The 20,246-nt window shown below is 44.7% G+C and overlaps 2 protein-coding genes across 8 annotated transcripts in view; one reads left to right on the forward strand and one right to left on the reverse strand.

The window, feature by feature from the left end:
- Positions 1 to 13,560, forward strand: part of PRKCZ (protein kinase C zeta) — a 33,514-nt gene extending 19,954 nt beyond the window's left edge. For all 6 annotated transcript variants that reach the window (XM_027702153.1, XM_027702154.1, XM_027702156.1 and 3 more), the window contains 13 exons: positions 368 to 499; positions 1,668 to 1,749; positions 1,969 to 2,021; positions 3,824 to 4,012; positions 6,394 to 6,491; positions 6,791 to 6,877; positions 7,557 to 7,692; positions 8,197 to 8,284; positions 8,988 to 9,107; positions 9,618 to 9,697; positions 10,275 to 10,364; positions 12,750 to 12,865; positions 13,063 to 13,560. In XM_027702153.1, the coding sequence (XP_027557954.1) occupies positions 368 to 499; positions 1,668 to 1,749; positions 1,969 to 2,021; positions 3,824 to 4,012; positions 6,394 to 6,491; positions 6,791 to 6,877; positions 7,557 to 7,692; positions 8,197 to 8,284; positions 8,988 to 9,107; positions 9,618 to 9,697; positions 10,275 to 10,364; positions 12,750 to 12,865; positions 13,063 to 13,150 (1,359 nt within the window). In that variant the 3' untranslated portion in view covers positions 13,151 to 13,560. The remainder of the gene's footprint in view (positions 1 to 367; positions 500 to 1,667; positions 1,750 to 1,968; positions 2,022 to 3,823; positions 4,013 to 6,393; positions 6,492 to 6,790; positions 6,878 to 7,556; positions 7,693 to 8,196; positions 8,285 to 8,987; positions 9,108 to 9,617; positions 9,698 to 10,274; positions 10,365 to 12,749; positions 12,866 to 13,062) is intronic.
- Positions 13,561 to 16,386: 2,826 nt separating this feature from the next.
- On the reverse strand, positions 16,387 to 20,176 carry FAAP20 (FA core complex associated protein 20). Of its 2 annotated transcripts, none has more exons than XR_003537151.1 (4): positions 19,460 to 19,596; positions 18,505 to 18,652; positions 17,340 to 17,929; positions 16,387 to 16,887 (listed from the first exon to the last, which is right to left on the reverse strand). XR_003537151.1 is itself a non-coding variant. In XM_027702167.1 (4 exons), the coding sequence occupies exons 1-4, from the start codon at positions 20,155 to 20,157 to the stop codon at positions 16,815 to 16,817; spliced, it is 1,263 nt and encodes a 420-aa protein (XP_027557968.1). In that variant the 5' UTR covers positions 20,158 to 20,176; the 3' UTR covers positions 16,387 to 16,814. The 2 variants fall into 2 exon arrangements, 1 of the variants encoding a protein (XP_027557968.1); XM_027702167.1 differs by lacking the exon at positions 19,460 to 19,596 and adding an exon at positions 19,706 to 20,176.
- Between the last annotated feature and the right edge of the window lie 70 nt (positions 20,177 to 20,246).

The raw sequence follows: 20,246 nt of genomic DNA on the forward strand, positions 1-20,246 counted from the left end.
GGTTTAATTGAAATTAGGCCAGTAGTGATATACATGTGGAGATTTTGATACCTTGTTATGATGCTCAAGTGTCACAATCCTACCCAAGGCTGCTTTTATATCTGCATACAAATGACATCAGAGAGGTGACATCAGACAAATGACATCAGACAAAGCCAAACATCCATTAAGAAAAGGCTGCATTTTGCTGAACTCTGAGGGTGAATTGTAACCTTCAGTTATTGGGGAAACCCTGGATGTTCAGAAATTATTATTGTTGAACACCTGCTGGGTGACTGGGAGGGGTTCTTGCTGCTGGGTAAGTCCCAATCCCGAGGGGGTTGGTGTTGAGTTGCTAATGGAGCTGCTGGTGTCCCTGTCCTTGCAGAGAGCGTACTGTGGCCAGTGCAGTGAAAGGATATGGGGGCTCGGAAGGCAAGGCTACAAGTGTATCAACTGCAAGCTGTTGGTCCATAAACGTTGTCACATCCTTGTCCCACTGACCTGCAAAAGGCATATGGTGAGTTTGCAGCCTGTACAGACTCAGGTGGTTTGGTTCACCCCGGCCTGTGTTGGTAGGTGTGTGTCCTGGGTCATGAAATGCTGTAGATTTATAACCCTTGGCAGGATTTGGGTTTCAGTCTCTCAGATGTCTGTGGAGGATGAGCCTTTGGACTGAGAGCAGAGACAAAGCAAGAAAAGAAAACTCACAATGTGACTTGAGTGTGCTCAAGCTTGAATTTGACTTCTCCTTGAGACATTTGGTATTTTACAGATAGATGGAGTTGTCACTGACAGTCTCAGCAGTTGCTCCTTGTAGCCTGTGGGAATGTTTGAAGAACCAAGGCACTGGTGTGGATTTTGCACTGTTGTTTGGTGCTTTCCTGTTCTTGCCCTCTCAGTTTCTCCAGTACTGTTCTCATGTATTCCAGTGGCAATGCTGGTGTCTTCCCTAGGCTTTAAACAGCTGTATCCCTGAATTTTAGCCCTTCCCCATACTCATCCCCAGTGTTTCACTGGTGGTTGTGTGGTTTTCTAACTCAAGACTTAAACCAGTATTTTTCTTCAGTGGTATTGCCTGTGACCTGCCTTGGCATTACTATTTCTTTGCCAATTAATTTATGCCTGTTGCTGTCCCTCCTGGAATAGTCCCACATGTCTCATGAATGAGACCAGTGTCCACATGCAATGTAAAACTATCTGGTGCTGTGATCTTTACCAATTTATGCAATGCCCTTGCATAATGAGTAACAATTCATGTTTTTATTAAGCAGGAAGGGAACATGCCAGTGCTCTAAATGCAGTCTGTAACATCATGCTCAAGTGTTTACTTTGTTGTAGTTCCATGTGAAGCAGACTCACAAGTCTGAAATAGAAAAAAAGTTTGAATTTGCAGTAAAATAGACCCCTCTTTCTTTTAGAAGACAGCTAAACATCTGTTGCAGTTGCAGAGAATGGCTGATGGAGCATTAAGTGTTTGGCAGGCTGGTTTTATCATGCATTACAAAATGGGAATATTCAGAGATGTTAAGATTCAGAAACACTTCCTGCAAACCCCACTTTTCATCCTGGAAGGTGCAGGTGGGAGGTTCTCACTGAGCTGTAGCTGAAAGGCAAGACAGGGTCACTTGGCAGGGGCTGCATAACCAGTGTGGTTCTCTTTTCCCTGTGTCCCTGTGCTCCCCCAGGATTCGGTCATGCCTGCCCAGGAACCTCGGATAGGTGAGAAAAACGATGAAGTTGATCTCCCTTCAGAAGACACGGATGGAAGTGAGTACTTTGCTGCCCTGGGATCCCTCTTTCCCCATTTGGAGGCCCAGTTTTCACTCTTCCCCATTACAAGGAGAAAGTGGAAGCATTTGATCAACTGTCCCATAGCATTTAAAGCAAACTGAGCCTAAGCCACTAAATCATCTTTCTGTTTATCAGTCTTCAAGATTATTTCTAAGGAAGGCCTTTGTAACAAAACTACCTTGTTTTTTTTTCCAGTTCCCTACATTCCTTCAAACAGGAAACATGACACCATTAAAGATGACTCTGAGGTATGTTTTTAAAACAGCTTCATAATTCATATTTACATTCTCTTAATCATTCAACTTTTTATGAAATAACTGATTATTTGTCCTGTTTTTTTTTCTGCTGCCTTTTGAAAAAGTCTGGGGTTTTTTTTCTGAATTTTTATTGATTTTTTTCAGATTTCTTCTGTATTTAGCTTTTGTCACCCCAGTCATGATCCAAGATACTTTTTTTTTTCTTCTTCCCTTTCATTTGTGCTGGAATAACAGTGATTTAGCAGAGGATTTGACTTCATTGGTCCTTGCAACAAATGGTGGCTTTGACATTGCCTTGTGTGCTGGCCCTAATGGATGTGCAGCCTTTGTCACCCTCAGGCTGTTGGTTCATCTGATAATACATTAACTATCCAGCCCTCTGAGAGGTTTCATATAAATAATACCCAATAATTTATAGGCAGCTCCTGTGGAAATACAAGTAGAAAAACATACACTTGAACTCGGTTTTTTTCAGCTCTTTTATAGAAGGTCTGACACAATCTCTGCACATCAAGAATGTCTGAAAAATCCCAGTATGCTTCATTTCTAAAGGGCTTTAAGACATTTCCTTTAAAAGGGTCTGATATGCCCCTCTGAGCAAAGCTGCACCTTTTTCCTTTCCCTCCACCACAATGCCTGTCACTACCACTCCTTTCTCCCTTGAGTAGTTCTGCTCTGGGGTGACTGCCTTATTTTCACTCATGTGCCTTTAGATTTTATCTCAAATTCAGGGATGGAAGGGTATAAATTAACCCATCAGAGGGTTTTAACTGCTGCCTGCTGCCATGGTTAGTGCTCAGGGGGTGTGTGGATGTTGAGGGGAGCTGTTTGCTCACCTGCCCTGAGTTCTGCTGCACTGAAATCATCTCAGGTATCCCACAGAGAGGAACTGGCATTCTGGGAGCCTTGCCTAGAATCTTTAAGCTTAGAGCAATCTCTTCTAATAGCAGTCAATCCTAGATCAAGATCCTTTATATAAATACTTTCCATGGTTCCACAGAATGCTGATCTGTCTCCAAGTACAGTAGTGTGAGGTCAGATAAAAATAGGCCACCAAAGTGTGTCAAAGCCTTGGATAGATGAGTAAAACCAGAGATGTCCCTGGTACCTGCTGCATTTGGCTGGTTCAGCTGCTCCATCTTCAGTCCCACATTTTCATAACTAATTCCAGCAAGCAGTCAGGATGAGAAAATTTATCTTTTTTTAAATAATGAATTTAAAAATAACGTTCCCGAAAGTGTAATATTTCCTGCAAATTCTCACACTTGAGAAATTGAGGTCTGCTTCCTTATGTTCCCAGGCACCTGTTAGAAATCTTCATTTTCATTAAAACTGTAGAGAACCAAACACAGAAACTGAAACCAAGGCAGGTATATTCATTAGCAAATCAGTGTTCCCTTATCCATCTTATGTTTGGATAGCCTTTATTCGTACCTGTCAGAATTAAAAGATGCTCTTCACTTGGAACAAAGGAAAATTCAACACGGCTTGAGGTTCAAGGATTTGAATCAAACCCCATTTCTCGAGGCTTTGCCTTCTGCCTCCCAGGAGGGAATGTGCAAATGCTTTACTGGATGAACTAATGCCCTGAAAAACCAGTAACTGTTAGTAAGAGCAAAACCAACAGAAACCAAACACTTGTAAAAAAAAAATGTTACAATCAGCATTCAGACCTGTGTCCAGGGCCAAGCAACCTCAGCAGATTCTGCCCTGTGCTGAAAGGTCTCTTTGCTTTAATAGTTACTTGCCATGGAAATGTTTTCTGTTTCCAGCATCTGTTTCTTTTTATACAGGATATCAAACCAGTCATTGATGGAATGGATGGAATTAAGATTTCTCAGGGGCTTGGACTCCAGGACTTTGATTTAATCCGAGTTATCGGCCGTGGAAGCTACGCCAAAGTTCTGCTGGTTCGGTTAAAAAAGAACGATCAGATCTATGCCATGAAAGTGGTGAAAAAGGAATTGGTCCATGACGATGAGGTAAAAGTCTGGGTTAATTGCATTCTGTTACATGGTATAAAAACTTGGGATGCTTTAAGAGAAAACATTCAGCTGAGCAAGCAGCTCGGGGGTCAGACTCTTCTGTCAGTTTTTCTAACTTTGGAACTCATTTGTCATCAACTTGTCTGCATGAAGCACCAGGAGGAAATCTGAGAGAAATGTCCCTTATTTTAAATAACAATTAACAATTATTAATAGTTTTAGTAGAAATTATGTATTAAATATTCCAATCTGGACATACTGATCTGTAAGTGACGAGATAAATGGGGAATTTGTGCACTTGATTTTGAAAGAAAACAAAGATGTTTTCCAAGGCAAAAGCATTGCCTGCATGTCAGAAAAGGAGCTGAAAGTGTGTTCTTACAGGCCTGGTGGTGGAGCTTATGTGCAAGAGGCACAGTATTCTGGGATTTTTTTCCATGAGTTCAGAAATGATGCTGCTGCCATTTGAGGTCTCTGGTTTTCCTGTTTGCCACAGAAATGCACTGCGTTTCTCAATTCTTTTCAAAATCCGGTTACAATTTTTTTAATACAAGATCTCAAATGCACAAGTTTGGGGGAAAAAGAAAAATTCAAAAGGGGGGGAAAAAAAACCCTCAACAACCCTTCATCTTTTTCCTTTAATATTCACACTTTTTTGAAAGTAGGATGCTCGGGGAAAAAAGCCCAAACCACTGTTTTAAGTACTATTTGTGTTGGTAGTTTCACTCAGTTGCTCTGGCTGCCATGTTTGCCCTTATTCCAGAGGCTGGGATCAGTTCTTCTAAAATCCTCTGGCTTGCTCTTTGTGTGCTGTTTCCCTTTCTGAACAAAGCTTAGGCTGCTGTGTGGGTCCCTCACCCTTTCCTTTTACCTTGTGTTCCCAAGAAGGCAGAAGTTGAAGTGCTGTTCCCTGGCTTATGCAGCAGCTTCTGAGAACCAGAGGTAGATGAGAAAAGGCTTTCTTGAATAGTGGCTCTCATAATTACACAGAAGATTGAGCTAATTGGCTTTTCTTTTCTCTGAGATAGGCTGCATAATGAAATTCTGGGGGTTGATAGGAAATTCTCTGAATTCTGGCAGCGCATGAGATATTGCAAGTAATGGAAATTTCACCTTGTAAGTGTTTCATGGGGAAAGAAAATCAATTACATAGCAAGGATCAGCGTGTTTAAATTGGCTTGTGCTTTCCAGGGAATGGTTGATAGTGGAGAGAAGTGAGACAGAAGCAAATCAAATACCTGGGCTTCTGCTGGGAAATTTTCCTGTGCTGAATTTTGTTACCAGTGGTGCCCTAGTACAGTACTAATGCATGAGTACACCAGTGCACTGATTAATTAATTAACTGGGCTTAATTTAAAGACAGGCTCATTCAGTAAGCCCAAAAGGAAGTGGACATATTTATTGCCTTATTCAAAGTAGGATGTTTGGCTCTTGTTTGGGTCCAACTTTACCCTTCCAAGGGGTTGTGTCTTCCTGAGTGTCTGAACACAAAACCTGACAGATTTATTTAGTTTGATAGGAACATTTCTTGGTTTCCTTTGAGACTTCAGTTTCTCTGTCCATCCCTGCCAGGAAGGCCTGATTTCTCACTCTCTGTATTTGTCTCCACATTAGTTGGAGAGCTGGAAGTATCTGCTGTAAATGGAGGATTTTTAGAATAATTATATCTCTAGTATATTGGCAGGGTGACACATGAGCAGTGCATTGCAGGAGGAGTGAACTTCTACTGCTAAAACTTCCTGGCAGGTTTAAATTGTGTATAGTTACATGGAATAGTGTTAAATGCTTGGTTATCAGGCATCTGAGTTTGCAGCACATTCAGACCTTGGTAGGTTTTTATGATGTGGTTTTGCACTGGGTATTCAGGACTTGCCCTGTTGAAGGATTAAAGGTATCTGTGATGCTTTTCATGATTTTGGCTGGACCAACTAAGCAGGTTTTGGTAGTTTCATTGAATTAAATTTGAATTTCAGATGAGAAGACGAAGTTCAGTTTATTTGAACCTTTTAAAAACTGCAGATTCTCACTGCTTGTGTTACTGGCATGAGTTGCTTCAGCAGCTTTGGGGTCAGTTATCTAAGAACTGAATTTATTTCCATGCAGCACAAGGAGCAGTGTATCAAATACTGCAGATGTCTGATATTTGTAAGGGCTTCAATTCTGTGCAGAACTTTCTCAAGTGGTTAAGAAACTTCTCCCTGTGTAACTGAATGCCAATGTTTAATAACTTCCTGCAGGTTTTTAGGGGGTGTTGTCTTTCTGAAGAACGTGTGGCAGTGCTGGTGTGTGTGAGGCAGCACAGATGCTCAGTGTTGTTCTGGGAATGCCCACAGTGGTCATCCAGCAGGAGTTCTGATTGTTCAATTACTCTATTTCAGGATATTGATTGGGTACAGACAGAGAAACATGTGTTTGAACAGGCATCCAGTAACCCATTCCTAGTTGGTTTACACTCATGCTTTCAAACAACGAGTCGGTAAGAAAGATCTGAAAATTCTTTTTGTTTTGCACCCCTTGGTCGTTGTGCTGAACTGCTCCTCCCCCAGCACATTTCCTGCCATCCCCAGCCAGGGATGTGGGGAGGAAGCACCAGCTGTGCCAGGGATCCACTGCTCAGCACAGCACAGGGGGGCAGCTCCAGAGGGCAGGGCTGGGGGGAAAACGGAGCTTCCCAAGGAACAGCTCCTGCCACTCTGCTGAGGAGGGCCAGGGCAGGGCTCAGGAGGCTGCTGGAGAGTTCCCTTGGAGTCCATTAATTGTGTTATATACTTTCAGATTGTTTCTTGTCATAGAGTATGTGAATGGGGGAGACCTCATGTTCCATATGCAACGGCAGAGGAAGCTTCCTGAAGAACATGCAAGGTACTTCCTGCCCCACACCAAGGGCTTGGCTTGGGGTGGTTTGATGTTTGTATACTTAACAAAATATATTCTGTAAAAAAAAAGAATGCAAGCTTGATTCTTAAGTTTAGAACGTCCTGCCCTGGGAAAAAAAATGCTAATTTTATTTTTTGAAGGTTTTTTTGAACTAGAGCAAGCAGTTAAGTGGTAGCAGTTATTCCTATTTACTCCTCTTTATTGCTTCATATTTAGGTAATGCCTCTTTGATCTGTTGATAGAAGATGCAACCATTCTACTTAATTTGGTCTTATGTTGAATTAATATAGTGTTGGCAGGAGAAGATGAAAAATCCATTTTGCACTGCCCTGTGCTACACAAAGTCTCACTGTCACTCTTTGTAAGCTGAAAACACAGATCTTCCATCTCATACTTGGAATTTTCAGCAAAAGATAAAAGATAAAGAGCAAATATTTTCTTACTTAATAGAATTAAAAAAATAATTTCTCATATTTAATTTAAGGAATGGTGTTATAAGAGATCAGTGTCCTTATGAATAAGCATAGCTTGGTTTTGTTATGCTCTGGAAAGATAAAAGTTGACTTTTATCTTGTAAAGTGATGTTCTAAGAACAGACATTTAAATTGCACCAGCTTTTGTACCACCTTGATGCTAATATGGATTTTCTCCTTTTTAATTTCAGGTTTTATGCTGCTGAAATTTGTATAGCTCTAAACTTCCTCCACGAAAGAGGCATCATCTACAGAGATCTGAAACTGGACAATGTTCTCTTAGATGCAGAGGGTCACATCAAATTAACAGACTATGGCATGTGCAAGGTGGGGTTTTCCCTGTGTTTCTCTGTCACTCTGTCCCTCAGTTCTGGATCTCTCTGATGCTGCATCCAGTGATCTTTAGAGAACACTAAGAAAGTGTATCTTTATCTCCCCTCTGGTGTTACTGAGCCCAGAATTTGGCTGTGGAATAGGAAGTTTACTCTGAAAAAAAAGTCCTGTTGAATACAACCACATTTGGAACTGGATGTAAGAGAAGGGTTTTCCCCAACATCCATTTGAAAAGGACTTCCACATGGTTCAACTGATTTTAAATGTATCTGTAAACAGTGAGCAAAATGTTGTTACATACGTGTTGTGACTCAGTTTTAATCAGCTGCTTTGCTCAGATAAGCTGTGGAGTCATAGCCAGTTTTGATACTCTGAGTGTTTATTTTGTGCAAGGAGGTTCTTTAGACTCCCTCGTAACTTGGCTTTTTAAATCTAATGAAGGGAAATTCCCAGAAAAGGAGATCAGCTTTTAATTTATGGAATGATTTCTGCATGTAGGAAGGTTTGGGCCCTGGTGACACTACAAGCACTTTCTGTGGGACACCAAATTATATTGCACCAGAGATCCTCAGAGGAGAAGAATATGGTAAGTCTTGACTACACAACTTATCATTACTCGAGTTGTGGCTTGTTTCAAACACAACCATTTTTAGATTTCTACATTTCTGTGCTATTATATATTGAGAAAATCGAATGCATATTGTACAGCTTAATTTTTTCCTGAAATAAGGGGTTTTTTTCTTGCAATCACTCATTTCAGCTTCTTTTTAAATCATACACCACCAATGTGAACCTAGCTTAAATCCCCTGGATTTCCACTGCAGCACTGTTGTCTGCAGGCACCTCTGGGTTCCCCCACAGGTTGCATTTGTAATCCCAGCTCTGAAAACTCCCCCAGTGACAGTGACAGTGTGCATGGAGTGAAAGCACAGAGTGTCGGGACTCCGTAAACCCGGCCGTTAATCTTGGTTCCTGGGAGTGTTAACACCCACTAATCTTGGTTCCTGGGAGTGTTCCCACCCCCTGGAGAGCTGGCTCAGACTGTGTGTGTGTGTGTGTGTGTGTGTGTGTGTGCAGGGTTGGTTCAGTGTGTGTGTGCACAGGGTTCAGCGTGGACTGGTGGGCTCTGGGCGTGCTGATGTTTGAGATGATGGGGGGGGTGTGTGTGTGCAGGGTTCAGTGTGTGTTTGTGCAGGGTTCAGTGTGTGTGTGTGCAGGGTTCAGTGTGTGTGTGCAGGGTTGGTTCAGTGTGTGTGTGCAGGGTTGGTTCAGGGTGTGTTTGTGCCCAGGGTTCAGCGTGGACTGGTGGGCTCTGGGCGTGCTGATGTTCGAGATGATGGCAGGACGGTCCCCGTTCGACATCATCACTGACAATCCCGACATGAACACTGAAGATTACCTCTTCCAAGGTACAGCCTTTTGGGGTCTGGGGGTTGTTCTGGGGGGAGAGAGGAGGAAAATGGCACTTTGAATGGGGCAGAGGCTTTCCCATCCCATTGTTATCCCACACTGCTCCACTGGGGAGTTGGGAAGCTGCCCACTCCTTAACAGGCAAAACCTTCTTTACACCAGTTACTGCAGTTCTGTAACACAGTCTGGCATGGTGTTTAATTCATATTAAATTAACTGCTGTTTAAAAACACCCTTTCCTATATACTGAGGACACTGAAAGTTTTATTTCCTGTTTACACACAGTAGCAAAAGATAATGAAGTTAACATGTCTCTTAGGAAATCTTCAAATGTCAGTGTAACAGTGCCTCAAATTACTGTAGCTCTTTTTGTTTGCATTGTTTTAAATAATTACTTTACCTTCCCATTTTCCAACTGGTACCACATTGAAATAATAACAGTGTTTGTGTTGAAATCATGGTCAGTGTCAGACCAAAAACCAATATTGCTGTTTTTTAACCTGTAACAGTTATTCTGGAGAAGCCAATCCGGATTCCAAGGTTTCTTTCTGTCAAGGCTTCCCATGTGTTAAAAGGATTTTTAAACAAGGTAAATAACATTCTCTTATTTTTAGCATCTGAGAGCTGGAAGTCAGAGCTTCCTGTTGAAAGCGATACAGTTAAGAAGTTAATCTGCTTACCATTAAGAAAATCTGTAAAACCTTGGTATCCTCCATGTTAAAAACCCCATTTCTTACTTGCAAATTTACTGAGGGAATTCCACAGCACGGACTTGATTTAAAAGCCTGTACTTAGTTGGGAAAAAGATAACTGTAGGTTTGCTTATAAACTCTTTTCTGTTATACTTATTGCTCATTTAATTAAGCTGCTTGAAATCTGTTGGACTATTATCATTAATGGAGAAAAGGACATGAATTAAGCATTACTGAATAAATCTCTTTTATATTTTGAGAATTTGTAAAGTATCATTTAAAAATTAATTTTCCAAGAAACTTTTATTTAAAAAAAAAAAAAAAGAAAGAATGAGAATCCCTTGCTGGCTGTGATATATATTTATCCCAGCAGCAGCTTGCACAGTCTTGGGAATGCTGGAGTTGTGCACGTGGGCTCTTGGGCAGGGTGGACTGCAGTGGCTTGGAGTGTGTAACAGGAGCTGTGTTCCACAGGATCCCAAAGAAAGGCTTGGCTGTCAGCCCCAGACAGGATTTGCTGATATCAAGTCCCACACGTTTTTCCGCAGCATCGACTGGGATCTGGTAAAAACCACTGCTCGTGTTTCGGGCTCTTCCAGGGGAAGAGATTCTGTCTTTATTCACTGTGTGTGTGTGAACAACCCCACTGCAGCAGGGGGATTGAACTCCACGAGTGTAAAAGCTGCTCTGCTTTCCCTGGGTGGTGGAGAGCCAAGCTTTCCTTCATCACCACCATGGAAACAGCTTCATTCCACCACCAAAAACCTGCCTGTGCTTCCCAGCTCTCAGAAGGGTTACGACTTGCGGGGGTATCATTTCTGAAATACGAGTTTTAGGCGACACATGAAAGCATTGGTGGAACCATTTATTCCCTGGGTGCTGTTTGCAGGTTCTGCAGACTCACATCCTGGGTTCTGCTGCTATAAAATGTTCCCCACATCCTCCTGGGTTCCTGCAAGTGTGGGAACAGGGAAGGACTGTCTGGGTTTGTGCCACAGTTCAGTGCCCCACTGTTGTGTGGGTTCATATCCTACAGTCCTGTTGGCAAACATCCCAAACATCCCAAGCCCCACTGCAGGAGGAGGTGTGGCCTGGCAAAGCCAGCCCTTTGGAATGCTGTCCCAACACCTCATTGCTCCTGGGGATTAGAAACCTCCTCTGCCTTGCCAGGGAGGTTTGTAGGTGATTAACACAACCCCCAGACGGGGTCAAATGCCATGAAACCAGCTGAGGTACAACCCTGGGAGAGTTTGTCATCTGAAGTGTTTGTGATCTGCCTGTAGTACATTAAAATAAAAAGAGTTTGCCAATTCCATAACTCCTACAATGAGTAAGGTTACTCAGGGTTTAGTGACCTGAGCAGGTGTGAGCAGCACCAGTCCCTTTGTTCAGGATGTGACCTGTGAGCAGTGGGGTTGGTTATGAAGGGTCTCTCTTGCTCTCAGGTTTTCTTTGGTACTGCTGGTGTGAGGGAGGTTCTTGGATCCTGCTGGAGCAGATGACTTGCATTTCAGTGGGTTTGCAAGCATAAAATTGTATTGAAATTGGCTTTTTTTAATCTGCTGCTACTTTGTAATTGTGTTCCTTCTGTCTTCAGCATGGAAAGCATCCCAGAAATGACATCCTAATGTTTGCTGGCACTTGAGCAATAAAACTGCTCGGTCAGGAGCACTTCCCTGTCAGCATTACATTTTTAATACCCAGCTAACAGTTGAAAAGGAGGGATGTAGTATTTACACAGTCCTGGGGAGCGCAGGAAGAGGCAGCAGTGCTGCAAGGATACGAAAGGTTCAGGGGAGAAAAAGCTGCACAGCTTCATCTCCCTTTGAAGCTGCTGCTCTGAACTTGGCTGCAGCTCTGCAGAGAACACACTGACTGCAGGAGGAGCTGAAAACCCCTGGTGTTTGCAGAACTGTTCCTGCAGGGAGGGCTGGCTGGGATTTTGTCAGCCATCCCATGCTTTGTGATCCCTCTAAAAGCCCAGTGTGATTTTTTGGTTGGTACCTCGTGGTACCTGGGGTGTGGAGCAGAACACCAGGTACTGCAGCTCCTGTTCTGCTTTGCAGGGTTTTGAGGGAAATAGAAAAGACTGTTGCACTTGTATTTTGGTTATTGGTCTAAGAAATTCTTAAATGCAGTTGGTACTTCTTGGTCACCATTTATGCTGATTGAATTTTTATATTTTCTAAGCTGTTTTTAATCTGAAAGATTTCTCATTAAATACCTATTTTTTAAAGAAACAGGAAAGATTGAGGTGATCTGTTTTGTGATATGATTAGGAGAGTGCTGCTCGAGAGTATCAACATGTCAGATAAATTTAAAGCTAAACTTAAGTAAGTGTTGGGAAATGCATTCAGGAGAAAATTAAAAAAAATTTGGGAAGCTTTTTTAGTTATTAGAATCTTGTACTCACCCCCTCCATTTCAAAGAAAAAATTTTGACTTAAAAGCTTTTCCAACTCTTTTCAAGTTGAGACAGAAGGAAAGGAGTCTAATGCTGACTAAAAACTCCTTCTGTGAAGCTTGAGCTACATGGAAAAATAAATACAGGGAAAGGGAACACACAGAGCAGGAACATTTTTGCTGGTTTAGTCACTGGAGCTGTGTGTGGAGCTCAGGCTCCTCTCTCTGCTCTCTGTGCTCAGGATGGCTCAGGGCTGCTGGGTGCACTCCTGAGTGCAGCTCCCAGCTCAGGAGAGAACTGAAATGGGTGGATTCTTTGGGGGTTTCTGTTTTCAAACGCAAAGCCCGAGCTGTGCTGGCCCGTGTGGGTTACCTGGCCCGTGTGGGTTACCTGGCCCGTGTGTGTTACCTGGCCTGTTCCTCACGTTACCTGGGCATTCTGACGTTGCTCTCCAACAGCACTTAATGCAGTTGGGTTTGATGTTCTTGGGGGATGATGTAACTATTCCATATCCTGATTTTTCCTTTCCCATGGTGTGTTTGCCAGCTGGAGAAGAAGCAGACGACCCCCCCGTTCCAGCCGCAGATCACGGACGATTACGGGTTGGACAACTTCGACACGCAGTTCACCAGCGAGCCCGTGCAGCTCACCCCGGACGATGAGTACGTGCTGCTCCCCCCACCCGGCTGCACAGCACCCAGTTAACATAGAAATTGTGTGAGAGTGGCTGCAGAGAGGCTGTGCTTGGCATCAGGGCATGGCTGTGTTACAGTAAAGTGCATTGTCTGTACCCTCCCTATCTTGCATAACTCACACGCTGTTCCCGTGAACTAAACCGCTGCTTCCCTTTGTTTTTCAGAGATATCATAAAGCGAATAGATCAGTCAGAATTTGAAGGATTTGAATATATTAATCCGTTGTTGCTGTCAACAGAAGAAACAGTATGAAGGGATGAGCTGGTTGGGGACAGTGTGACTGACATTAATTTATCCTTAACTCCAGTATATGCATGCGAGGCTGGGTCTGCTCACTCGGGACGGAGACCAATGATCTAAAAACAAATTTGCTGCTGAAAATCAAAGAAGAGAATAATGGTTTTGGTGGGTGTCCTCTGCCACTTAGTGACTCTTGAGTTCTGGGCACTGACACAACTGGCTTCACTGATGAAGGAATTTGCATTTTGTGCCTGTTTCATGAAGGATTCAAACGTTCATTGCATCCCTGCAAAAGGAGATCATGAGAAACTTTGAGATCCACACACTTTCTACAAACATTTGATGCAATGAGCTCCCAGTTGAAGAGTATTCCAGTGTAACATCCTGAAGAATAAAATATATTACGGTGGTGTTGAAGCTTATTTTTGATGCCTTTTTTCACAAGTGGTACCTGTCTAAAACGTCTCAGATATATTTAAAAGGAGTTGTGTTTTATTAGCAATCAAAACATAAATTTGGGTACAAGATTTAAGTGCCTAAATGGATAAACTGCATTGAAGGATTATTGCATATTTGGAACGTTCTTACACCTGGTAAGTTCTGCTTGTTAATATTAAGTAACCATTTCCATCTGAAACATACAGTTCACAGCTGCAGCCTGAGGTTTAGTTGCATTTTTACAGAATTTGGAATGCAGAGTGACTCGGTGAGATTAATTCCAAATTAGAATTTACAGTATCGATTTCAAAATCTGTTGTCTTAAACTCCAAATTTACCAAAACGTAGAGATTGAAGAGAACTAAATTTGCACACAAAGAATTTCTAAACATACTTAAGCAGTGCCTACACCTACAATGATCTTGTGTTGTATATTAGATTTTTGAAAAGTATTTTTATCAACAATACAAATATTCAGAAGTAGAGCAAAAGCATAATAAAGCATAGCCTTAAAGTTTAAGTAGTAAATCTAGAATAACCATAAGATAAAATCCATTTTCCTGATAAAGCACACCTCCTACTTATCTAAACTGTCTGCTTTCCTCAGTGTCCATTAATAACTAACCATGGGATGGTTCCGGGAAGTGACTTCGCATCCAAGTAGGAAATTCCTTTACTGGAAGAAAAACAAATGCCTAAGAAATTGGAAAAAGCAAAAGACAACTCTCCAGTCCCCTCTGGTGGAGAGGGGGGTGTCAGGGCAAAGGGCTGCTGCTCCCCCAGGGTGCAGGACTGAGCTTGGGGGGGCTCCTGGGAGGGTCTGTGGGGAGCCCTCGGGGCTGGGCTGGGCTGGGCTGGGCTGGGCTGGCTGTGGGGTCACACTCTGGGGGCTGCAGAGCCAGGAGGAAAAACAGCTCTGTGGGGAGGAAAGCCAAGGAGAAACCCTGTGCCGTGGCACCTCCCTGGGGTGGTGGCAAAGGCAGGACAAATTGGGACACTTTCACTTTGTTTCCATTAACCTCTGGTTTTCTCAGGGTACAGCATTGCATTAGGTGCTGAACATGACATCTTTGGGATTCACATCCAAGTCATGAGGTGCTAGGACCAGACTGCCAAAACATTCTTTGAAGTAATTAATCATTGATTAACAATCTGTTTTGTATCCCCTCATTAGCCACAATTATGCAGACCTGTGGTTGTTGAGTTCTAGGAATCCCATTCAGGTTTCAGTTGTGGGTTTCTCTGTTGGACTGTAGCTTTTCATATTAAGCAAGATGTCTTTTAATCAGCACTAAATAATTTAACTAGTAAGAAATATTTGCCTCAAATGCCTGGACTTTAGATACTTTATTATCTACTAAAGGCAACATTACCTTTTAAATGTAATCTGACTTTTTTTTTTAATTACTCCCTTTTCCCCTTCTCCCTCTTATTTTATTTACCCTGAATAACTTTTCTTTCAGTGTTTTCAACTCCCCTGGTACTAGAGGTGATCAGGAGTGATCAGAGTGACTGCAGGCAGCTCATGAGTGCAAATGGGGCAGGTTAAGCTGTCCTTTGACATGCCAGGGCATGGAACTTGAAACTGGAAATACTAAGAAATGTGGGTTGGGGTTTTTTTTAACCTTTTTTTCTAGGTTTCAGAACATTTTGGGAGGGAGGGAAGGAAGAACAGGAAGACACATTTTGCTAAACAAACATTGTAAAGACTACTTGATTTTTATTTAAGAATTTACAGGCATTTACAATGTTGCTGTGTTGCCAAATAGTTTGCTGGGTACAAGTTTGGTTGCTCATGTGCAAGTGTTTGAATAATGTTCTGTTCATGATGAAGGGGAAATTTTTTATATAAAGTACTTGTTTTATAAATAAAAGAAAATGAAGGATGTAATTAAATGTGTGGTTTGGAAAAAAAATCCTAATATATTACAAATGGATCTGGTAATGATATATAGTTGTCTTATTTGAAATAGTAAATGAAATTCTAGCTAATTTAATGATTGTAAAACAGTAAATATGTTCTTGTAGTTTTGTATAATTAATTAGTTGGGATCTTTGCTGACCAGTTTTAATTGTGCAGAAGATGGTATACTAATCCATAACAGCTGAGATCATTTATATTCTTGCACATCTATTAAAGACTTTAATGAAAAAGTGAACAGACTGTTATTTATCAGTAAACTGGGCTGTGTCCAACGTCTGAAGGAGACCCCACTGTGAATGGAATCCAGGGAGTCTCCCTGTGTGTTCATCCTGGATCCTGTGTCCTGTCCCTGAATCCCAGCTGGGCTGGGGGTTCTGAGCCCAGGGCAGGGGCAGTGACCTGGGGCAGGGGGTTGGTCCTGGACTCTCACCCACCCTCAGGGCAGGGGAGGTGCCTTTCCCAGCCCTACAGAGCATTCCCTGCTCCTGGGCAGCACTTCCAGAAGATCAGCTGAGCCTCCTGAGCCCCCTCCAGCCCCCCCAGGCTCGGGGTGTCCCCTGTCCCACCCCTTGGTGTCCGGGGCTGTGTGGGACTGACACAAACCAGCTCTTGGCTCTGGGACTGCCTGAACCTCCCTGTGCAGTTCAGGGAGACTGGCAGAGAGTTCTCTCTGCAGCTTAATTAGAGCAGCCACGTTAATCACTTGATTAACACTGAGACTGACTTAGAAACCTACCCAGGAAGGGGGTGAATTCAGCTGGGCTCCTTCAGAGACATGGAACCCCCACCCCTTTCTGTGGTTTGGGGGGTGTTTAACAGGGATACACCCACAGAACTAACGGGACAATTACACTTTCTTAGACAGTAGAATAATGAAAAATTCTGTGCTCAAATGACTTTTTAATTAAACTGATTTTCAGAGATTACTGGCATTTTTTTCCAAGCAGGTAAACTTTTGCATGAGGGTAACAGTTGTCTCTCGTGCAGCTGCTTTCTTCTGCACTGAGAGCTCCCGAGCTCTGGTGCATCAGCCCAAGCAGGGGCTCCAGGGATTTCCAGCAGTACTTTTTCAGGAGCACCAAGCCTGATTTCCCTGGGGGTCTCCCCAGAGCACCATTTTCAGAACTAGAACTCCTTTGCGTGCATTTGAGAGGATTTAAAATAAAAAGACCCTTGACACTTGACCTTCTCCTGAGTTACTGGTTTGTGATCTGAAAGCGTGAGACGAGGATGTGCTTCCTTGACACATTTTTCCTTTCCCTTGGAGAAAGGTTCATCCTTGGCCTTGTTCCTTTGCTCTCCATTCTCCTGGATTTACCACATGACATCATCTGCACTTTCAGACAAGCACCTGGCCAGGTGCCCATCGATGTCCAGCTGGGAGAGCCTGCAAAGACAGGGTTGGTGCAGTGAGAAACAGTCACAGCCCTTTACTGACACTTCTTTCCCCTCCCTCTCACACGTGTCCTTAGTGGGGGGTCACTGCTGTGCCCAGCAGAGCTGTGATCCCTGAGAAACTGCCCCTGCTGGTACCTGCTGCTGAAAGTTTTAAGGGTTAGAGGACCTGCCCAAAAGCACTTTTTTGGCAACTCTGACAGCCTAAGCACTGTGCCATGGTGCTGACTGCAGGAGGCAGCACAATTCCTGCTGCAGAGCAGGTACTCAACGTGTGAACTGGTTTAAAGCAGGTAATTCTGGCAGTTAAGAAGAACTTTGCAGTAGAAGTTTTGTCTATTTCCATTATTTTGTAAATAGGGAATGCATCCAGAGCCAGGTGGGGTTTTGTTTACTGGGAAGTTATAAAAACACCCACAAAACACAGAACCCCAAACAACTTACGTTCCACTGAACTGCATCAGGCACATGGGACAACTGTCAAGAGCTGAAGATCCTCCACTCTGGTTTTCCACCTTCCCCTCGCAGCTCCCGGCCCCGGGAACGCTCCCACGAGGCTCCTCCGCAGGCACAGCTCTGTCCTGCCCCGCTGGAACCTTCCCCTCCTGTGGCTGGAGCTCCTTCTCCCCCTCCTCTCTCCTGTCCCCCCTGCTCTGTGCAGCCCCTGTGTGGTGCTGCCGAGGGCTGGAAGCTCTCACAGAGCCCCGTGCCAAGGGCTGTGCAGAGCTCGTGTGTCCAGGGAGCTGCCGTGGCTCAGGACTCACTCCCAGGTCGGAAATGCCTTTTGTGCCTCCCCCAGCTGCAGTTCTGCCTCGCTCTGTGCTGGTTCCCCTGCAGGTTCCCTCAGCTGTGGGTGACAAACTGGGAAGTTGATCCGCTTGGGCCCATCCTGTATGTGACTCGTTGCTCTGGGAGCTGAAATCCTTGGGGTTCAGATGTTGTTCTGTGTGAAAAGGTGGGAACGGTACCCACGGAAAGTCTCTCGTTCCAGCTGTGAAGACCTCCTGGTGTGCTGGGCTCTCCTCCTCAGCACCCTACAGCACACACACCATCTCAAACAAATGCAGCTCAATCAATGCATAAAGTGAACACACTGCAAATACTGAGAAGGTCGAGCTACAGTGAAGAACATTTTATTTACATCCCTCCCCAGCACCCGTAAAGCAACCAAGAGCTTCCTGGAGCTGATGGAATATGTGTCTTCCCTTAACATTTCTAAATGGATACAGTAGGGATTCACTATGTTTCAGAGACACTAAAGATAAAAACAACCCCCTCAAAACAAAAAGTACTTTCTAAGGGCTGATTTCTGCGTTGTGACCTTGCCCAGCGCTACGGGGCGATGTCAGGGTGGTTCCTGTCTCATGAACCCTGTCACAGGCTCCTTTCCCACTCCCATTCCTCAGGAGGATCCTGGTGCTTGTGGCACTCACCATCCTCACACAGCAAAATGCTGGAAAGGTTTGCCATGCTGTGCCACATCATTACATGTGAGATTAAAGAGCTGAAACCTCCCAGCTCTGAAGGCTCCTTCAGGTGGTTTCCCCATCATCATCACTGCTGGAAGCAGGACACAAAGTGCAGAAACCAAGGATACAGCACACGCTACCTTTTCCAAGAACTCCGGCAGGCTGGGCACTGTGTCCCAGTTTGTGCAGTGCAGATCTTGACTGATGCCTTTCAGTAACAAAATCCAGGTTTTTTCACGCTCATTTAAGTCTTCCTTTTCAAACCAGGGACATCTGTCAGTCGACGTCCTGGAAAGACAGGCACAGTAGTTTGAGGGTGGGAGAGAGGGAAAAAAATGCTCTGCTTTGTTATTAGTATCTTTTTTTCTGGAACACAAAGACATTATTTAACCTGTAAACTAATTTTCACAGCTTCCTATGACTTATATAACTTGTGCTGCAACAAAAAAAAATCCAATTTTTTAAAAAATTACTGTCTAAACACCCTCTTTTCTCCTTGTAACAAATGAGCTGTGGATATTTATTACTGTCTTCACTTCCAAGTTAAACAGTGAAGTGTAGATACTGGGTTTTCTTCTCAAATGCTGAACTTGACATCTGCTGAGCACAGAAATCATGGAAATGTTTGCACTGAGGGTGGCAATTGCATTGGTTCCTACGTATTCCTGGCCATTCCCACACTGCCATTTGAAATTCTCTTTCCAAACGACTTAATGGATCCTAGGAAGGCTTTAGAAAGTTTAGCTACAAGCACTGAAAAGGTTTTATACGAGTAATGCCATAGAAAGACAATTCCAAAAGAAGGATAGACTGTTAATGTCACAATGCTATTTCCAGCGTTCCCACTTCTTCCTGATGTGTTTTCTCGGATCAGTGTCCAGGAATGAAGCTGCACTGAGTAGAAATCAGAAGAAATTAGAAACTACAAGCCCTCAAAGAGCGGAGTGATGAACTCCCACAGCCTCTGTGGAGGCTTCAAACAAGAGCCCAACCCCTCACTGCCTTCAGTCTTCAGGCCCGGGGCCCGCTGTGCTTTATGCTGCAGTTTTGTGTCTATTTTTTAAAGGCGCCGCAGGGGGTGTTTTATGAAATAACCTTTAACACAGTCAGTAATGAGACCCTGATCCGAGCGCTGCGGCTCGGGGGGGCCCGTGCAGGCCCGGCCCGGCCCGGGCGAGGCGCTCCAGGCCCCGGAGCCCATCTGATGCCGTCCGACCCCCCCCGGGGCCGATCCCATGCGATGCCCGCGGTGTTTGCTGACCCGACCCGGGGCCGATCCCATGCGATCCCCGCGGTGTTTGCTGACCCGACCCGGATCGATCCCCCCCGGCCCGCACTCACGGCCGGCGCGGGGGTGTCTCGGGGCCGCGGGCGGGCGGCGCCGCGCGGGGCTTCAGGCGCAGCTTGGCCGCTCCTTCCTCCCCCATGGCCGGGGCTCCCCGCGCCTCGCCGGGCGACGGCGCTGCGGGCGGCGAGCTCTCTTCCTCCCTCCTCCTGGCCCGCTGCCACGGCCGCGGCTCTCCGCCCTCACAGCCGCCCTGACGGCGCGGGGCGGGGGGGGGCTCTGAGGGCGCCCTGAGGGGAGCGCGCCCGCCCGTCCGCCCGCAGCCTCCCCTCCTCGCCGCGGAGCTGGGGGCTGGTCTGCCTCGGAAACAGCCCTTTTTGTGCCGGTTTTGCCCCTCGCGCTGTCTGTATTTGCAGCGGTTTGGTGCGCTCGGGAGCGCGGCCTCGGGGCGCTGCAGCCCCAGGCGCTGAGGGCACAAGATGGCGGCGGGGTCAGCGCTGGCCGCCATGGCCCCGCCGAGCCGCGGCCTGGGCCCGTAGCCGCCGCTGTTCACACAAATAATAAAGATTGGGAGCCGCCGCCGGTCCAACTTATCCT

Source organism: Neopelma chrysocephalum, unplaced genomic scaffold, assembly GCF_003984885.1.
Source record: "Neopelma chrysocephalum unplaced genomic scaffold, ASM398488v2 Primary Assembly neopelma1_180, whole genome shotgun sequence".
Lineage (NCBI taxonomy): Eukaryota > Metazoa > Chordata > Aves > Passeriformes > Pipridae > Neopelma > Neopelma chrysocephalum.

Excerpts from the sequence above, each read along its gene's own strand:
- FAAP20 (XM_027702167.1), bottom strand. The coding sequence starts at position 20,157 with ATGGCGGCCAGCGCTGACCCCGCCGCCATCTTGTGCCCTCAGCGCCTG. Across the intron at positions 17,930-18,504 it reads TGCCGGAGTTCTTGGAAAAG|GGTGCTGAGGAGGAGAGCCC; the intron begins GTAGCGTGTGCT and ends TGTGTGCTGTAG. Across the intron at positions 16,888-17,339 it reads CTGATGCAGTTCAGTGGAAC|GCTCTCCCAGCTGGACATCG; the intron begins GTAAGTTGTTTG and ends CTGTCTTTGCAG.